At 43.2% G+C, this 17,658-nt stretch overlaps 1 protein-coding gene across 1 annotated transcript in view; it reads left to right on the forward strand.

Annotated features, from left to right (window-relative positions):
• The window catches only part of LOC148893092 (voltage-dependent T-type calcium channel subunit alpha-1I-like), a 50,286-nt gene extending 36,155 nt beyond the window's left edge, over window positions 1-14,131 (forward strand). Inside the window, 13 exon segments of the mRNA XM_089006300.1 lie at window positions 689-881; window positions 1,340-1,491; window positions 2,152-2,261; window positions 4,877-5,010; window positions 5,622-5,692; window positions 6,233-6,311; window positions 6,918-7,039; window positions 7,119-7,490; window positions 7,950-8,069; window positions 8,142-8,270; window positions 8,970-9,126; window positions 9,359-9,525; window positions 11,758-14,131. Of these exon segments, the coding sequence (XP_088862426.1) occupies window positions 689-881; window positions 1,340-1,491; window positions 2,152-2,261; window positions 4,877-5,010; window positions 5,622-5,692; window positions 6,233-6,311; window positions 6,918-7,039; window positions 7,119-7,490; window positions 7,950-8,069; window positions 8,142-8,270; window positions 8,970-9,126; window positions 9,359-9,525; window positions 11,758-12,123 (2,172 nt within the window). The 3' untranslated portion in view covers window positions 12,124-14,131.
• Window positions 14,132-17,658: the final 3,527 nt, after the last annotated feature.

A 17,658-nucleotide genomic window follows, 5' to 3' on the forward strand; every position in this document is an offset into this window, starting at 1 on the left:
TGAGCAGCGGCAGCCACGCGTTCACTCAACCCAGAAGTAACTCAAATAAATAGAAAGCTAGCTAGCTAATAGACAGCTAATAGTTAGACAGATAGATAGCTAATAGATAGGTAGCTAGATAGCTAATAGATAGCAAATAAATAGCTAGCTACATAGCTATGTAGCTAGCTATATAGCTAGCGAGATAGATAGCTGGAAAGCTAGATAAATAAAAATTTAATTAATCCTAATGTCAGCGCTAATGTTCGGATTATAGTTATAGGAGTTTACGGTTACGATCAGCGGTCTTGCTAGTCTAGGTATAGCGCTAAATTTAGCGCTAGCTACTGAATAACTTTTGTTTCGGGATCGGCTTGGCAGTTTGTGTAAGAGTGGGGTTAGCGATTAATGCTAATGTCTGCGCTAATGTTTGGATTCTAGTTATAGGAGTTGACAGTTACGATCAGCCTTCTTGCTAGTCTAGGTATAGGGCTAAATCTAGCGCTAGCTACTGAATGACGTTTGTTTCGGGATCGGCTTGGCAGTTTTTTAATTTTTTTTTTTACAATTTTTACAAATGTTTTTTACAATATTGTTAGGATTCAAGTCATCGTAGCGTAGCTTGCCCTGCCTGCTACGATTAGCATTGGTGTTCAGATTTCGAGTCAAACTAAGCCCCGCCCACGATTGATTGTCGTCCCCCTTCCAGCCGGCGATCAACAACAACCCGTGGATGCTCCTCTACTTCATCTCCTTCCTGCTCATCGTCAGCTTCTTTGTGCTCAACATGTTTGTGGGCGTGGTGGTGGAGAACTTCCACAAGTGTCGGCAACACCAGGAAGTGGAGGAGGCCCGGCGGCGCGAAGAGAAGCGCCAGCGACGCATGGAGAAGAAGAGGCGAAGTAAGTGAAAAAAATAACAAGCCCAAATGCTACGCTAGTAGCGTCCCCGTTTCCTCGTGCTTTTTAACTCGACAAACACACGGAAGGACAGTGACACGAACTTAATTGGTTCCCAGACAGAGTGTGTCTGGCGAAAAGTGTGTATCCCAAAAATGTATTTCCCATAGGAAACCATTAAAATGAGAATAATCCGTTCCCAAGTCCCCATAATACATCATTTTCTACTTTATAATTTTCTAAGCCTTAATTAAAACTACTTGAAAAAAAACTATACCTTATTTTATGTATGATAAATGTGCCATGGTATTATAATGAAAGAAATAAACTGTAAATAAAGTGGTTTTATTGAGCTTTGTGATGGTCGTTGATGGCTTGGTGGAATGGAGAGGGCGCTTTCATCAGCATTAAACGACCTTCAGCTCATCCCGAGATTGCTCACGCCATGTCCTCCTGTGCAGAAGCCCAGAAGCTTCCGTACTACGCCTCGTATGGGCCGGCACGACTGGCCGTGCACACCTTGTGCACCAGCCACTACCTGGACTTGGTCATCACCTTCATCATCTGCATCAACGTCATCACCATGTCACTCGAGCATTACAGTCAGCCTCAGGTAACTATTCACATCCAAACTAGTATTAGCATTATTCAGAATCAGAAAACCTTTATTCGTCCCACAATGGAGAAATTTGCTAAATTATTATTATTAGTAGTAGTAGTAGTAGTAGGAGGAGGAGCAGTGGTATTGTTAAATTTTTAAATGATTACATTATTCCATTATTAAACTATACATTTATTATTAACAATATTCAAAATATTGTTTTTTAAATGAATAAAATATTAATTTATTTAATATTTAGATTATTAAAATATTAAGATATTTAATAGTTTAATTATTTATTCATTTAGTTGTTTGATTACTTAATTATTAAGTGATTAATTGATAAAATTGTTAGCAATATTAAAATGATTTTTAAAGAATTAATTATTAAATATGATATTTTTTATATTTAGATTATTGATTTATTAAAATATTAACATATCTCAATGTTTAATTGTTTAATTATTTAATAATGTATTATTTATATGTAACTATTAAATTATTACATTATTCAAGTATAAAATTATGAATTTATTTACTTATTTGATTATTAACAATATTAAAATTATGAAAAATATATAACTATTAGGATCTTACATTATTTAATATTTAGGTGATTAAACTATGAGCATATGGAATAGATGATTATTTGATGAAGCTTGTTTGTCTTAGTCTCTGGAGACGGCGTTGAAGTACTGCAACTACTTCTTCACGTCCACGTTTGTCATTGAAGCCACTCTGAAGATGGTGGCCTTTGGATTTCGCCGTTTCTTCAAGGACAGGTATGACCGCAAAACGTTTTCACAAACAAACACAACGACATCCATTTTATGTCCCCAAAAAAATGGCACAACATTGCGCCGATTTTCAGGTTCACTCAAACCGGAAGTAACTCAAATAGATGGCAAGCTAGCTAGCGAATAGATAGCTATTAGATAGCAAATATATAGCTATTAGCTGGAGAATAGATAGCTAATAGCTAGCGAATAGATAGCTAATCTCTAGCAAGTAGATAGCTAATAGCCAGCTAGCTATATAGCTGATACAGTAACTAGCTAACCGCTAGATAACAGCATAATGTGATAACATTTGTCCACCTGTCTACCCTTTACCTCACTGCTGCGTGTGTCTGTAATTCCCCCCACCCTCCTCTACCACGGATATCGACCAATCACGTGCGGCTTTAACCAAAGAACGGGGCGGGAAATAGAGGGGCGAAAAAAGTTAACTCCCATTCCGGCTCCTTCTTAGGAATCGGCTCTCTCCGTTCACTTCAGAGATCAGGTCTCTAAGAACCGTCTCGTTCGCGAACGACACGTCAGTAATGTACAGTGATACCTCGGCTTACGAACGAACGCCTTAGCTAACGAACTTTTCACCTTACGAACGTTAAATTTGTGTCGTTCGCGAACGAGCCGGTTCTTAGAGACCTGATCTCTGAAGTGAACAATAGATAGAAATCTAGCTAGCTAATAGACAGCTAATAGATAGCTAAGTAACTCGGATAGAAAGCTAGCCAGCTAATAGATAGCTAACAGATAGCTAATTAGGCCTTCACTCAACCCGAAATTAACTCAGATAGAAAGCTAACTAGCGAGCCAATAGACAGCTAATAGATAGCTAAGTAATTCGGATAGAAAGCTAGCCAGCTAACAGATAGCTAGCTAGGTCTTCACTCAAGTAAAAAGCTTCCCTGGATGCATTCACCTTTGTAAAAATGGAGCAGCGGATAATAATAATAATAATAATACTAACAATTTTCTGAGTGGGAAGCGCTCAGGTAATATCCAGTGGCAGCTGCTCCACGCGGCGCCTCCACTGGACGCAAAAGGACTTGGTTGAATTTCATATCCATTATTCAATTCCACTTTTTTTTTGCATAGTTATGGGCTGGCTGAGGAAATATATTATTATAATTAATTCCTGGACCCAAAAAAATGACAAATGTCACCAGCAGTTTGTTCCCCGACTGAAGAAGCCATTTTCATCCAAAAGAGCTCATGGCCAGCTCCGTTTCTTATATGGCGCTTGGATGCCCTCTTTTGGCGGCTTTTGTTAATGCAGTTCGGCGCAGGACGGATATATCGACAGTACGGTTAGATCGACATTTTTTCTAACTCCCGGGAATATCGATATAACGAGACTTTACTGTATATATATACACATATATATATATATATATATATATATATATATATATATATATATATATATATATATATATATATATATATATATATATATATATATATATAATATATATATATATATATATAAAGCCAAATAAATAGAACTATTTGATATAGCGTATTTTTTTTACATGAGTCATTTGTTTTTCACATAATTTTACATGATTTTTGGTAGTTAATTCATTTAAAGGGCAACCGACGTCACTTTTTTATTTTTTTTAACTGACATCAGAAAAACGTTTTATAGCATCTAAAATATATATTTTTAGTTAAATGCAAAATGCCAATAAAAATGACTTAAAGTGTCCAAAATCTGCAAAAAATTGAGCTGCGAATTGGGCATTTTCAGAAAGTCCCGCCCCCAGTTCGTGACGTCACGCCAAGACGTCTGCATTGCTGGAGAATAAAGACAATGGCTTCACATTCCGATAATATGCTTTCTTGTTACACATCCAGTTATGAATATTAATCAAATAGTTCTGAAGAGGAAAGCATACATGTTTGCAATCCATTAAAGAATTTATACCGTGTCATTTTGAGGCAAACGGGCGGGGCAAAAAGAGGCAATAAAATGGCCACCGAGCTGTGAGGAATGAATCAGCCCTTTTCCACAGGCTGATACATTCCTTCCATGGAGCTTGACTCCCTCTGCTGGCGACGTTTGGATGTAACAGAAGGGTTTAAAAAAAAACAGTACAGCAAAATACGTAGACGTGATGGAAAGACGCTACAATGCGTCTTTTTTACGGTCAGGAGGCGGTCCTTTTCTGACGTCACGTGAGGACTCGTCACCAACTCAAAAACAAGACTTCCTGAATGTTCATAGCGAGTCTTACAAGGTCAAATATAGCTAGCTCTATGCGGTGGAATCTTATTAAAATACGCCCAGTAGAAGTCATTTGAAGCCATTTTACAAATTATGGACACAACTTGTCCGGAGACGTCGGTTGTCCTTTAAGCAACAAAAAAACTAAAGAGCCATTTGGGAGCCAAAAGAGCCGGATCTTTTTAGTGAGCCGATCCAAAAGAACCGCCTCTCAAAAGGAGGCCGGAATTCCCATCATATCATAAGCGGTTCCATGCCGTCGATGTTGACGTCAAATATTCACGTGAGGTGGTGGGAGAAGTTAGCATGAATATTCATTGAGGAATGAAGATAAGAGAGCCGGGAACCTTTTGAACCGCAATTGACTGTGACGTGTGTGCAGGTGGAACCAGTTGGACTTGGCCATTGTGTTGCTGTCCGTGATGGGCATCACCTTGGAGGAGATCGAGATCAACGCCTCGCTCCCCATCAATCCCACCATCATCAGGATCATGAGGGTCCTCAGGATCGCCCGAGGTGAGCTCGCAGCCCTCGTGACGTCATTGGCCAAACGCCCCAAAGCCAATCGCACTCCACCACGAGTTCTTGTCGCCATGGCGATATCAGCCCTCTTCAATTCCTCCTTTGAGTGCAACGAGTGATGGTCAACTGAAGCATCATGAAGCTTTCCATCCAAATAATAATCATCATCATCATCACAATAATAAAAAATAATTCACTTTTTTTCTGATGAAAAAAAGAAAGTCTACGGTTTCTGACACTGCATTGAATGTTTATGCTTTCAAAGCCTTTGAGTCAAATGTAAACAACCACTTTAAGCAAGCAAACATGGCTGATTAGCGCGCTAAGCTAATATTGTACACAAATTGATTGCATAGATGGATTCCATCCCATTTTTGGGGTTGTTAAAAATAAAATAAAAAATTTTGGGGGTACCAGATGCTCTTCAACTTTGGTCGCTCTCCAAAAAGGCTTTGAATGTTTTTTTTTGTCTTCCCGCCAACCATCCGTCGCTTTTGGAAATTGGCCCTGCGGGAATTGGAGAGTGGCTATCTATTGATCATGTCTGATCGGACGTGATGTGTGTGTGTGCGCGTGTGCGTGTGCGTGTGTGTGTTTCTTTGCAGTCTTGAAGTTGCTTAAAATGGCAACCGGCATGAGAGCTTTACTGGATACTGTTGTTCAAGCTCTGCCTCAGGTGAAGCCACACACGTGTGTACACGCACACACACACACACACACACACACACACACACACACACACACACACACACACACACACACGTAATATTATTATTTTCTTAAAAATGTATATATATACAGGTAACATCCGACTTGCGACCGAGTTCCGTTCCGACCAAACGGTCGTAAGTCAAAATGGTCGTAAGTTGAAATCCATTCAAAATGTTGAATAGAGACTCGGAGGCTAAATGACTTGCAAACTCCCCCTCTTAAAGTGTTCAAAATAGGGTCTGGAGGTCGTGGTCGTAAGTAGAGCCGGTCGTAAGCCGGATGTTGCCTGTACATAGTTTCTTTTTTTAGGAAAAATTACAACCTGCAAAATCAAACATGATTTTGATTATTTTTTGCAATATTTAATATTTTTTGGGGCGCATATTATTATTTTTAAGGAAAATTACAATCTACAAAACCACACATGATTTTGATTTATTTGTAGATATATATTTGTAAATGTATATTTTTTTATTTCTATTGTTATTTTTTTGGGGTGTATCAGGTGGGAAATCTTGGCCTGCTCTTCATGCTGCTTTTCTTCATCTACGCCGCACTCGGTGTGGAGCTTTTTGGGGAGCTGGGTAAGAACTTGCCCCTCCTGTCTTTACGGGTCTTCATTGTTTGCTCTGCCATTTTGTTACACGTCTCAAGTACTAATAGCCATCTATTCGCTAGCTAATGGCTATCTATTTGCTGGCTAATGGCTATCTATCTATTCGCTAGCTAAGGGCTATCTATTCGCTAGCTAATGGCTATCTATTTGCTGGCTAATGGCTATCTATTTGCTGGCTAATGACTATCTATTCGCTAGCTGATGACTATCTATTCGCTAGCTGATGGCTATCTATTCGCTGGCTAATGGCTAGCTATTCGCTAGCTGATGACTATCTATTCGCTAGCTGATGGCTATCTATTCGCTGGCTAATGGCTAGCTATTAGCTCTCTATTCGCTAGCTATCGACTATCTGTTTGCTGGCTATTAACTATCTATTTGCTAGCTATTGGCTATCTATTTGCTGGTTATTAGCTATGTATTCGCTGGCAAATAGCTAGCTATTAGCTCTCTATTCGCTAGCTTTTGGCAATTTATTCACTGGCTATTAACTATCTATTTGCTGGCTAATGGCTATTTTGTTTCTTTGTTTCCCCCCCCCCCCCCCCCCCACCATTCCGCCAATATTGATCAGTGTGCAACTTTGATTACCCGTGCGAGGGGATGAGCCGTCACGCCACTTTTGAGAATTTTGGGATGGCGTTCCTGACGCTCTTCCAGGTGTCCACGGGCGACAATTGGAACGGCATCATGAAGGTCTGTATCAGGACAGCCACCACGGTCGACTCTGTCCCCGAATGAACGGTCGCCCGTTTTTCTGCGTTTCCCTCCCCAGGACACCCTTCGCGAATGCCCGCCGGGGCGTCCGGGCAGCGACTACGGCTGCCACGCGGGCCTGCAGTTCATCTCGCCGTTGTATTTCGTGTCCTTCGTGCTAACGGCTCAGTTTGTCCTGATCAACGTGGTGGTGGCCGTCCTCATGAAGCACCTGGACGACTCCAACAAGGAGGCGCAGGAGGACGCCGAGATGGACGCCGAGATCGAGCTGGAGTTGGCCCAGAGCGGCCTTTGCTGCGTGGCGGCGGGCGTCGTCGAGGGCGGAGACTCGCCGGCGGCGGCCAAGAACGGCAGAGGGGGCGTGGCTGCTGACGAGGTCCTTCAGGAGGCGCACGCCAACCGCAGATGTCGACTTTATTCTCCCGCTCAGGTGAAAATGCATCATTCCAAGTCAGCTTTATTGTCAAATATGCTAATATGCATGACATGCGGCACAAATGAAATTAATGTCCTCTCGGACCCAGCGTGCAAGGCACTTAAAATGAAAGTAAAGTGAGGTCGTATTGTATTGTATTGTAATGTATTGTATTGTATTGTATTTTATTGTAATGACTCAATGACTAAATTTGCAGTTCCTAATTGAGCCTGTAGATGCCAGCACTCAGCACATGCAGGTCACCGCGCTGTTGCCCAATGTATTGATTGGGATGGGATGGGATTTGCCTTTCTTAGTCTCACAGTGGAGAAATTTACATTTCACAGCAGCAAAGTGACCGACACACAGGCCAGATTTGATGGCGGCGTACGACGGGGTCGGATGACAATTGACCACGGGCCGCGCTTTGGATACGTCCGCTGTACCTTGTTTTTGTGTGCGTCTGTGTTGAAGGAGAGCCAATGGCTGGATAGCGTCTCTCTGCTCATCAAAGACTCCACGGAAGGTGACATGATTGACAACCTCTCCGGCTCAGTCTTCCATCATTACGACCGTGACGGGCGCACGCCGGAGGTACGCCGACGCACGCGCGGGCTAATTGTAGCCGGGCGAGGGAGGGGCGCTGACTCCGTCGGCGGGTCTCAGGTCCGGCTGGCGGAGGTGGAGCGGACCTCATTGATGTCGGAGCAGCTGTCCTCGCCGGCGCTGCCCGATGATCTGAGCCTCGACGAACACGCCAGCGAGCAGATGCTCAACGCAGGGAACCAAGTACAGGTAACATCCGAGTCAAATGGTCGTAAGTCGAAATCCATTCAAAATGGCACAATACAGGAAACATGCGAGTTAGGGCCGGGTTCCGTTCCGACAAAACGGTCCAAAGTCAAAGGATCGTATAATATTATAAATGTGATAACTTTTAGTGCCATTTTTATCATTTTATATTTCATATTGTCGATTTTTATGACTGTACCCAAAATGTTTACAAAATGTTTATGACTGTACCCGAAATGTACACAAAAGTGTTTACTGTACAGTTCATTGTAGCTACTTATTTGATATCTATATGCTATCTATTAGCTATCTATCTAGCTAGCTATCAATTAGCCAGCTATCTAACTTTCTATCTATTTGAGTTACTTCCGGGTTGAGTGACCGCTAGCGCATGTGGCTGCAGCTGCTCACACCCACAGAAAGAAACTAATCCTGTGACTGTAAAGTGACCTTGAGAGTTTTGAAAGGCGCTTATAAATCAAATGTATTGAGTATAGTCACGCAGTAGATTGCTGCGCGAGTGTGTGACATGCTGGCTGTCCAAAATTGTAGTCCGCATTGCCGGCTGCTTGTGCGTTGCGGTGCTAGGCGGTCGTGGTCGTAAGTATGGGCGGTCGTAAATCGCGCCGGTCGTAACACGGATGTTACGACCAGCACGGTTGGGAAACATTCTCCATTCTCATCCCCCGTCTTCTCCTCCAGGGTGAAAGCAGTGTTGACTCCCGCAGTTCGGGCGAGTTGCCCACCGAGGGGCCACACGAGGGGCCACACGAGGGGTTGCGTCGTTCGGCTGCTTCCAGAGGAGAAGAAAACGAGGATGCGCCGCGGCAGATTTTTGAGGCCTCAGTGGAAGCAGCAGGTACCAACGGCTAGCTATTAGCTGTGTAGCTAGCTGACTGTTACCTGGCTAGCTGTTGGCTATCTGGCTATTTATTTGCTATCCATTAGCTAGCTAGCTAGCTTTCTATCTTTTGAGTTTCTTGGGGGTTGAGTGAACGCTGGCGCATGTGGCCGCCGCTGCTCACCCACTGAAAAACTTATCCTGTGACTGTAAAGTGACCTTGAGAGTTTCGGTCCTTGTGGTTTTTCAGATGATGGCCTGGACGGTGGACGTTTGGGCTCTCCGGCGCTCTTCCAGCTCCCGGTTGACTTCTTTCACCCGGCCGCCAACCCCGGAGACGGCGGGCCTCCGGCACGGCTGGCCTCCTGGGCGTCCCTCCGCTCACCCGGCGCCAACAACGGAGCGCCGCACTCGCAGGTATTAAGACCGGATGAATGGATTGACGAGTGACTTTTACGGATGGATGAGGAGCTGCCGTCGGCGTCCATTCGTCAAACTTTTGGAGGGAACGTGGATGCTTATCAGAGCCAAACAAAAAAATCACAAAATTGTCCAGCTGTGTTTATCCGGGTGAGAATTTACACTTGGCTGCAGTCCTGACCCGCTTTATTTATTTATTTATTCATTTATTTTTTTCATTAATTTTTTTTTTTAATGTTTGTTTGTGTTTTTGTTTGTTTGTTGGTTTGTTTGTTTACGCATTTATTTATGTGTGTATTTATCTATGTATTTATTTATTTGTTTGTTTGTTTGTTTTTTATTTGTTTGTTTGATTGTTTATTTATTTGTTTGTTGGTTTGTTTGTGTTTTTGTTTATTTGTTTTTTGTTGGTTTGTTCGTTCATGCCTTTATTTGTGTATTTATTTATGTATTTATTTGTGTATTTATGTATTTTTGTTTATTCATGTATCTGTGTATTTATTTATGTATTTGTGTATTTATTTGTGTATTTATTTGTGGAAGTGTTTGTCTATGACCATCCAGGGACCCACCAAAAAATCTCAAGAAGCTATTTGTAAAAAGAGAGACGAGGAAGTACGCGGCGATGGTTTTGACCAGTTAGTTCTTGCCACTCCACTCCACCCTTGCACCTTCAATCCAATTTTCTGCTTAATTCTGAGGAATATTTTCTTTTCTTGAGCTTTCCGAGCTGTTTCGAGTGTGGCAAACCACCAACCAACCTCCCTTGTCGGCGTGCGTGTGCACTAAACAAGAACAAAAAGTCCTTTTTTTTCCGTCTTTTTTTTTACTTGTTGTGTATCCATGGCGACCCATCCTTCCCTCTCCCTACCTGGCGGCTTTGTTAAGCTCAGCGCCTCTGTGATCCCAGCTAATTAGCATGGCTGCCGCTCAGCTTTGTCGGCATCCTTCTCTCCGGTGATCGTGGGTTTTTTTTTTTTTTTTTTGTTCCCCCGTCATCTGGTTTGATCTCTCGCGGGCTTTCTCCTTTGTTGTCTTAAGCTCGTTTTCTCTGTTCCTCCCTCTGGCTGTGGATTTTTGGTTGTTTTTGCCACGATATCTTCCCCCTCTTAAGACCCCGCTGACCTTCACGGGATGCGGCGTACCGATCACAGCACAGCGATACCTCAGCTCACGAACTTAATTGGTACCCAGAAAGTGTGTGTAAGGCCAAAAGTGTGTCTTCCAAACATTAATTTCCCATAGGAAACCCTTAAAATGAAAATAATCCCTTCCCAGGTCCCCATAAAACATAATTTTCTACTAAATACGCTTTAAAGCTATATAAAATATACCTAATTTTATGTATAGTAAATGTGCTATTGTATTGTAATTAAACAAATAAACTGTACTGTATAATAAAGTTGTTTTTAATAATAATAATAATACCTTTCATTTTAAGCGCCTTTCAAAGCTCTCAAGGACACTTTACAGTCACAGACAAGCATCAGAATCAGAATCAGAATACCTTTATTCGTCCCGCAATGGGGAAATTTGCAGTCCACAGCAGCAATTGAAGAGGGCTGGGGTTGGGGTGGGAGTGAAAGGATAGAAAACAAGATAAAAAATAACGGCGATGAGCAAAAGAAAAGATGCCCATCTCCTCTCCGTAGGTTTATGGAACGAGATTAGGCAAAACAAAAACGGAAAAGTAAAGAAGTGAAAAAGTAGACAAGAAAGGGAAAGAGCTGCTGTGGAGGCAACCACACAGGGGGGCGCCATCTTGTGTAAGCATAGATACTATAATAAATAAAATACAACCACAAATAGAATACACTAAATAATTCCGGGTTAGATGGAGGACACTGATTCGCTGTGACGAGCCCTGAAGGGAAAAGCCGAAAGAAGAAGAAGAAATAATGATTGACCTTTGTGATGGTCGTTGATGTAGTTGCCTCTTGATGATATCCGAGTGAAGTTGCCGTGCTTTCCCGGCGATAATACCCTCACTCACACTGTCCCCTGCTCGCTGCTTTCCATTAATGCACCACGGCGCTGTTCAACTGTGTGCTTTGGTTCGTTCGCCGAAAACTAGTTTGTCAGCCGAGACTATATTCTCGCGAAAGTTCGTGAGCTAAAGCGTTTGTATGCGGAGGTATCACTGTACTACAATTTCAAGTATTTGTGACCAAAGTCATTTGTTGGGAGAGGTCCGGATTGAAAAGTGAACTCCTTCTGTGTATGCCTCAGAGCGGCTCATCGTCGTCGTCAGACGCTGGCACTCCCGAGAGTAACCTGCAGGTGGCGCCAGAAGAAATCCTCGGCTTCAGCATCTCACCACCTCGCCATCCGGATCCTCGGCGTCACCCGTCCAACCTCAAACCGGTCCGCTACGAGCCGCCGAGCCCAAAGAACCGCGACTCTACTTCCCGCCTGGAGGCCAGCAAAGGACTCCAGAGGAGCCCAGGCCGCCTCCCCCTCCAGGAGTCCGCCGAGCCCCCGTACGAAGACGCGGGGGGTCTTTCCGACACTCTGACCAGCCTCTCGCTGACCCGTCAGCAAAGGAACGCAAAGAGCAGCGTGGAAAGAGACGCTAACTCCCGGAAGAACAGATGAGACATTTCCAGCGCCCCAAGAACTCTTCCGCCTCATTTTGCGATGACTCACCCCTTTCGTCTTTGGACGTCTGTTCTCTGTGGAGCGACTGCTTGGGATCGCTGGTCTTGAGAGCTTCCCTGGTTTTGCACGATTCTGGGAATGACTAGTCAGGAGCTTGGGACCAGCGACTGGTATTTGGCCTCCGGAAGGCGACGCTTTACAATCTGCCGGTGGCCGCCGTAGCTTGAACCGAGGCTGCCCGGCGGCTTTGAGCGACAACACGAACGGGTTATTTCGTCTGGCGCCTGTCCTCTGGCGACGCATTTCCATCAAGCAGAGTTGCGCCGGTTTGGTGGTTTCGAAGCGTAAACAAGACACTCGGGCCATGGCCAACAGAAGGTCCGTTTGAATCCCTTCGTAGTTATGCCGAGACTTTCTGACAAAGCAAAGTGTTCCAACTGCTCGGTGGAAACATCTTTTCAGTCGGGTTTGAACAGAAACTGGAAAAGTTGTGCAGACCAGTAATATGTCCGTGCGTTTGACTCACTTTGTGGTTAGGGAGAGACTCCGGGTTACGCAAACCCTAAAATTGAAGTGTCCCGTACTGAACTGCGCCACCCTTGACTGAAAACAGGAATTTGGAGTTTGTCCGCTCTGAGCCACTCAAAGTGGTTCATCTCAATTATGTCAGCACAGCAAGGTCAAAACGTCGCCGAACGGATCCCCCAAACTGGATTTGTATCGTAATGAACCAATTTGTTCTTGCTGCTTTGTGTAACAACAGATGTGTATTTTTGGGGGGGTTCTGAAAGTGACCATCCTCCCCCTACTGAAAAAAAATGTTTGGGCTCACTTTTACCTCAGCGCTTTGGGTTCAGAGTCTGTAAATTGAAAACCAAAATCAACGTAAAACCCATATACAGGATATGCACTGCTGCTCGGTCGAAACAGGACTTTGGTCTGAAAGAAACCAGTAAAAGTGCTTTGGATCAGCAATATGCCAGAACCTTTACGTTCTCGCTTCGGTAGCCCCATTTTTGGACCACGAAGTCCGTTTTGTTGCCGTGGTTAAGTTGACACTCTGGACCACCAAAACCCAAATGGGTGGCTTTTGGATTTTGGAGCTGATCGAGCTTCAACGAGGACTCCTCCAAAACAAAACAAAAGATCCATGCAGGTTCCTCAGCTGTGCACGACAAAAAGGGCTATAAATGCGCGATGAAGAGGGTGTGCGCCAAATACTGTTCGCATCCGACTTTGATGCCCCCTGATGTGGCGTTTCGAGGTAGGGCATCAAAGGGGCCGCGTGGAAAAATGGACTCCCAAACCAACCTGAGCAGTTTTCTACACCTCAACCCCCCCCCCTGCATTCTTGTTCGTTATTTTGACCCATGTGGCTGCCCTGTAGCCTGTCATTTCACGACTTCCACACCACAATGGGGGGCCATCTGCAAGTCTCTAGGCCAGTGGTTCTTAATCTTGTTGGAGGCACCGAACCCCACCAGTTTTATATGCTCATTCACTGAACCCTTCTTCCAATGACTGTGCCTACTAACTGCAGTCTAGACTGAAGGGTGGACCTCTGCGGCGGAGGATCCACCGAACCCCTGAGACCGACTTCCTGAACACCTAGGGTTCGATCCAACCCAGGTTAAGAATCACTGCTCTTGGGTATGCTCGGGGTGGGGGGGTCTTTGTCCTTCTTGGTTTTGGTTTTACAAAGTCTGATCCGACTCAGGTCTGCCGCCGACATGTAGCGAGAAAGTAGAAAATCAATGCGGGACAAGCCATTGTGGATTTGTCCCATGGGTTGTTCTGCTTTTGCTTTCGTCTCGTCTGGTCTGATCCGAGCCGAGCCTTCTGGCCCAACGTATGAAATACACTTCAGTCCTCACCCTTTCAACCCCTCCCCCCTAGCCTCCCACCCCTTGGAGATATGCAATATGTTGTGGTAGCTGTACAGATTGATGTGTGAGAATTGAGAAATACTATCTTTATGTCGTCCAATAAAAACGCTCTCCGGATGGAAAAGGATGCCATTGTGTTCCGTGTGTTGCGTAATCCGTCTCAACATACTCCTTCACAGCCCCCCCCCTCCTCGCCCCCTTCCCCCATTTCCCCCAAACTGCCAGTGACAGTTCTGTTTCCGTTTTCCTTGAATGTCACTCTAATGTGATATAAAACGAGCTTTTCAGCAGCTGATCATCTCCGAGCCATCATTCACCCCCCGCCCACATCAGTACGCCTCTTCAAACTTCATCCAAGCAACCAAGTGAAGCTGAACACGGTAGCGTTTTGTTTATTTTGTGATTAATTATTATTAATCAGTGTGTGTTTACAAGCTAACAGAAGCTAAGTGTTGCCCCGCAGAGAACGCCGTTTAATATGCACGCTGCAATGGAAAGGGGTCGGGGGTCGTTGTACTTAGCGTCCCAGCCTCCCCCGTCGAGTGTGGCGCTGATGTGAAACAACGAGGCACCAGCATGAAATGAAAGAGGCCAAAATAAGTCGGAAAAGTCAACAAGGCCAGATCTCCGACCTCAGGATGGCCGTTTAGCAGGCTGTGTGTGTTCCCCTCAACAGCACGAAACTTTGAAATAGGATCATTTCTATTCTGTCTAGTCTCTATCGCAATAAAAAAAGAAAGTAGTGATACATTTCCAAAATAAAACGAGACCGGCGAGGAAGACGCCTTGGGCTAAACCGTCAACACAACTAAGCCCAATTCAATTTCAACAATTAAAAACCGGGCAGCAGTCCCGACCCGCCACCCAGCCGAAAGCAGCAGATATCGGCCGCTAACGAAGCAGATGCTTGAAGGGTTGAGAGGAAAGGCCACGTGGCCACATGGCCGCAAGAAACAGACGGGAAAGACCTCTTCTGCCAAATATAGCGTTTGTCCGTGTGAGACCACATCCGTGCTGGAACACGGAGCAGCACATTCAACTAGAAAGGCAGACGACAGAGAGAAAATGAGAAAATGGCTAGAAAAGACAGTGGCATTTGGACTTGTTTCAACTTTATTGATATATCCCATCAACCAAGCTCCACAAATAACCCACAGAAGCCATCTGTACAATTTGAAGAGAACATACAAGCAAGGGAACCAGCTATCAATGAAGTTTCTAGTGTGTCTGCCTGCATCTGTTGCTCTTGCAAGATCACAACTTCCAAGGTGTACGACCCAGAGCTCCTTAGACACTTGATGCAAAAAGCTATCCATTCCACCAAGCCATTAACGACCATCACAAAGGTCAATAAAAGGACTTTATTATACAGTACAGTTTATTTCTTTAATTACAATACCATAGCACATTTATTATACACAAAATAAGGTATATTGCGTGTAGTTTTAAGGCTTATTTCGTTGAAAATTGTGTTTTATGGGGACCTGGGAACGGATTAGTCTCATTTTAATGGTTTCTTATGGGAAATTAATGTTTGGAATACACACTTTTCGCCTTACACTTTCTGGGAACCAATTAAGTTTGTAAGCCAAGGTATCAATGTACTGTACTTTGTTTTCATCCTTGCACCCCCCCCCCCTTCAATTTTACTGCTGTAAATTGAAATTTTACCTATTGTGGGACTATTCTGGGCTTTCTGATTCTGTTTCTGAAACATGTCTTTCAATCTTTATATGTATGCAGAGAGAAAAACACCCACACTATCTTGTTAGCCAAAAATGCTATTGACTTGATCCATATTTATAAATACAAAAGCATGCTATTGGTTTTAAACTGAGCCCACTCATTACACCCCCACCCCCTTACAAGGTCATAACTGATTGTTTGCCCTCTGTGTTACATAAATTGCGTGTGCGTGTGCGTGTGCGTGTGCGTGTGCGCGTGCGCGTGCGTGTGCGTGTGTGTGTTGGTGTCTCCATTAAAAATATGAATAATCGTTCTACATCTGAGGGTGAAGGTGGATTATCCAGAGGGAAGGATAGCGGCGGCGGCGGCAATTTATTCTGACTTTTCAGTTAATAACGACGTCAGAAGTTTTTCAGCAGCCTTCGCTGACACCCGAACGAGATAAGGGGTTGAGGCAATAATCATGTCGTTTCCTGGGTGTGGAGAGACGCTATGACAGCTCGTTAAAAACTTTTTTTCTCTAAATTGATTTCATAATTACGTTGTAAGAAACGGATGTGAGAAAGGAATGACAGCTTTGATAGATTTTTGCTTGCTGCCTCCAATTAATAAATTGCATTTTATTTTAACATCACTTTTCATTGTTTGGCAAAGGATTGAGATATGAAAAACATGAATGGAATAACTGAAGTTAAATATCGGAAATATATTTGTTTAGATATTTGTTTTATTATTTTTAAAACCGTGAAGATAACCTGATAAGGGTTAAACACGTCATCATTGTGCTCCAGTTACTCTTTCAGTTTGTCTTTTTTTACAAATGGTTATTTCCTGTTCTAAATGTAAATATGTGTTTGAATTTGTCGTTTGTTTTCTGTTTTTTTTTAAATAGCCACTGTATAGGCTTTGTTGTCTCTTTTAGTTTGAGTCTCTCTTCTTACAAGGGTCTTTTGTTTGTTTTTGCTTTGTTTTTTGCTTGCTGCCTCAATTTAAAAATTGGCATTTATTTTGACGCCACTTTTCATTGTTGGGCAATGGATTGAGGTATAAAAAACATGAATGGAATAACTGAAGTTAAATATCGTAAATATATATTTTAGATATTTGTTTTATTATTTTTTTAAACCGCGAAGATATGGGTTAATGGCGTCATCATAGTGCGCCAGTTACTCTTTCACTATGTCTATTTTTTCAAATTGTTGCTTCCTGTTCTAAATGTAAAGTGTTTGAATTTGTCGTTTGTTTTCTGTTTTTTAAAATCGCCACTGTATTGGATTTGTTGTCTCTTTTAGTTTGAGTTTCGCTTCTTACAAGGGTTGTTTGTTTGTTTATTTGTTTTTGGTTTGTTTTCGATCGACGTCGCAATGGCGTCTTGTTCTTTCTAGTGTACTACAGGTAAAGTCATGTTTTCTTTTCGTCAACGCGCTCAAATTCCAAACGTGATACACTGTTTCCACCTTTTGGCCAAACTGGAGATGACATCTTTGTTAGTGGCTCAGGTTTGGTTGAGGTACTTTCGAGGATAGTTTGAACCTGTTCGTTTTGTTTATTTTGAGAGAGAGAGACAGACAGATAGACACATAAATCGATCGCATTATTACCCCACAAAAAAGTTGCTGGCTTCGTCACAATAATAATCATAATAATACGTTTGATTTCTAAGTGCCTTTCAAAAATCTCAAGGTCACTTTACAGTCACAGGATTAATTTTTCTGTGGGTGAGCAGCGGCAACCCGGAAGTAACTCAAATAGATAGAAAACTAGCTAGCTAGCTAATGGATAGCTAACAAATAGCCAATAGATAGCCAGACCGCCAACAGCTAGACAGCCAGCCAGCCAATGGCTAGCTAATAAATATTACAAACAGGACTTTAGAGAATGTGCTAAAAAAGATATTTTTGGCTAGCTTTTAGCTATCCAGCTGGCTGGCTAGCTATTAAGTAAAAAAAAAAAACTAAAT

The sequence above is a fragment of the Hippocampus bargibanti genome, linkage group LG10 (genome assembly GCF_051943395.1).
Source record: "Hippocampus bargibanti isolate YZ-2025 linkage group LG10, ASM5194339v1, whole genome shotgun sequence".
NCBI lineage: Eukaryota > Metazoa > Chordata > Actinopteri > Syngnathiformes > Syngnathidae > Hippocampus > Hippocampus bargibanti.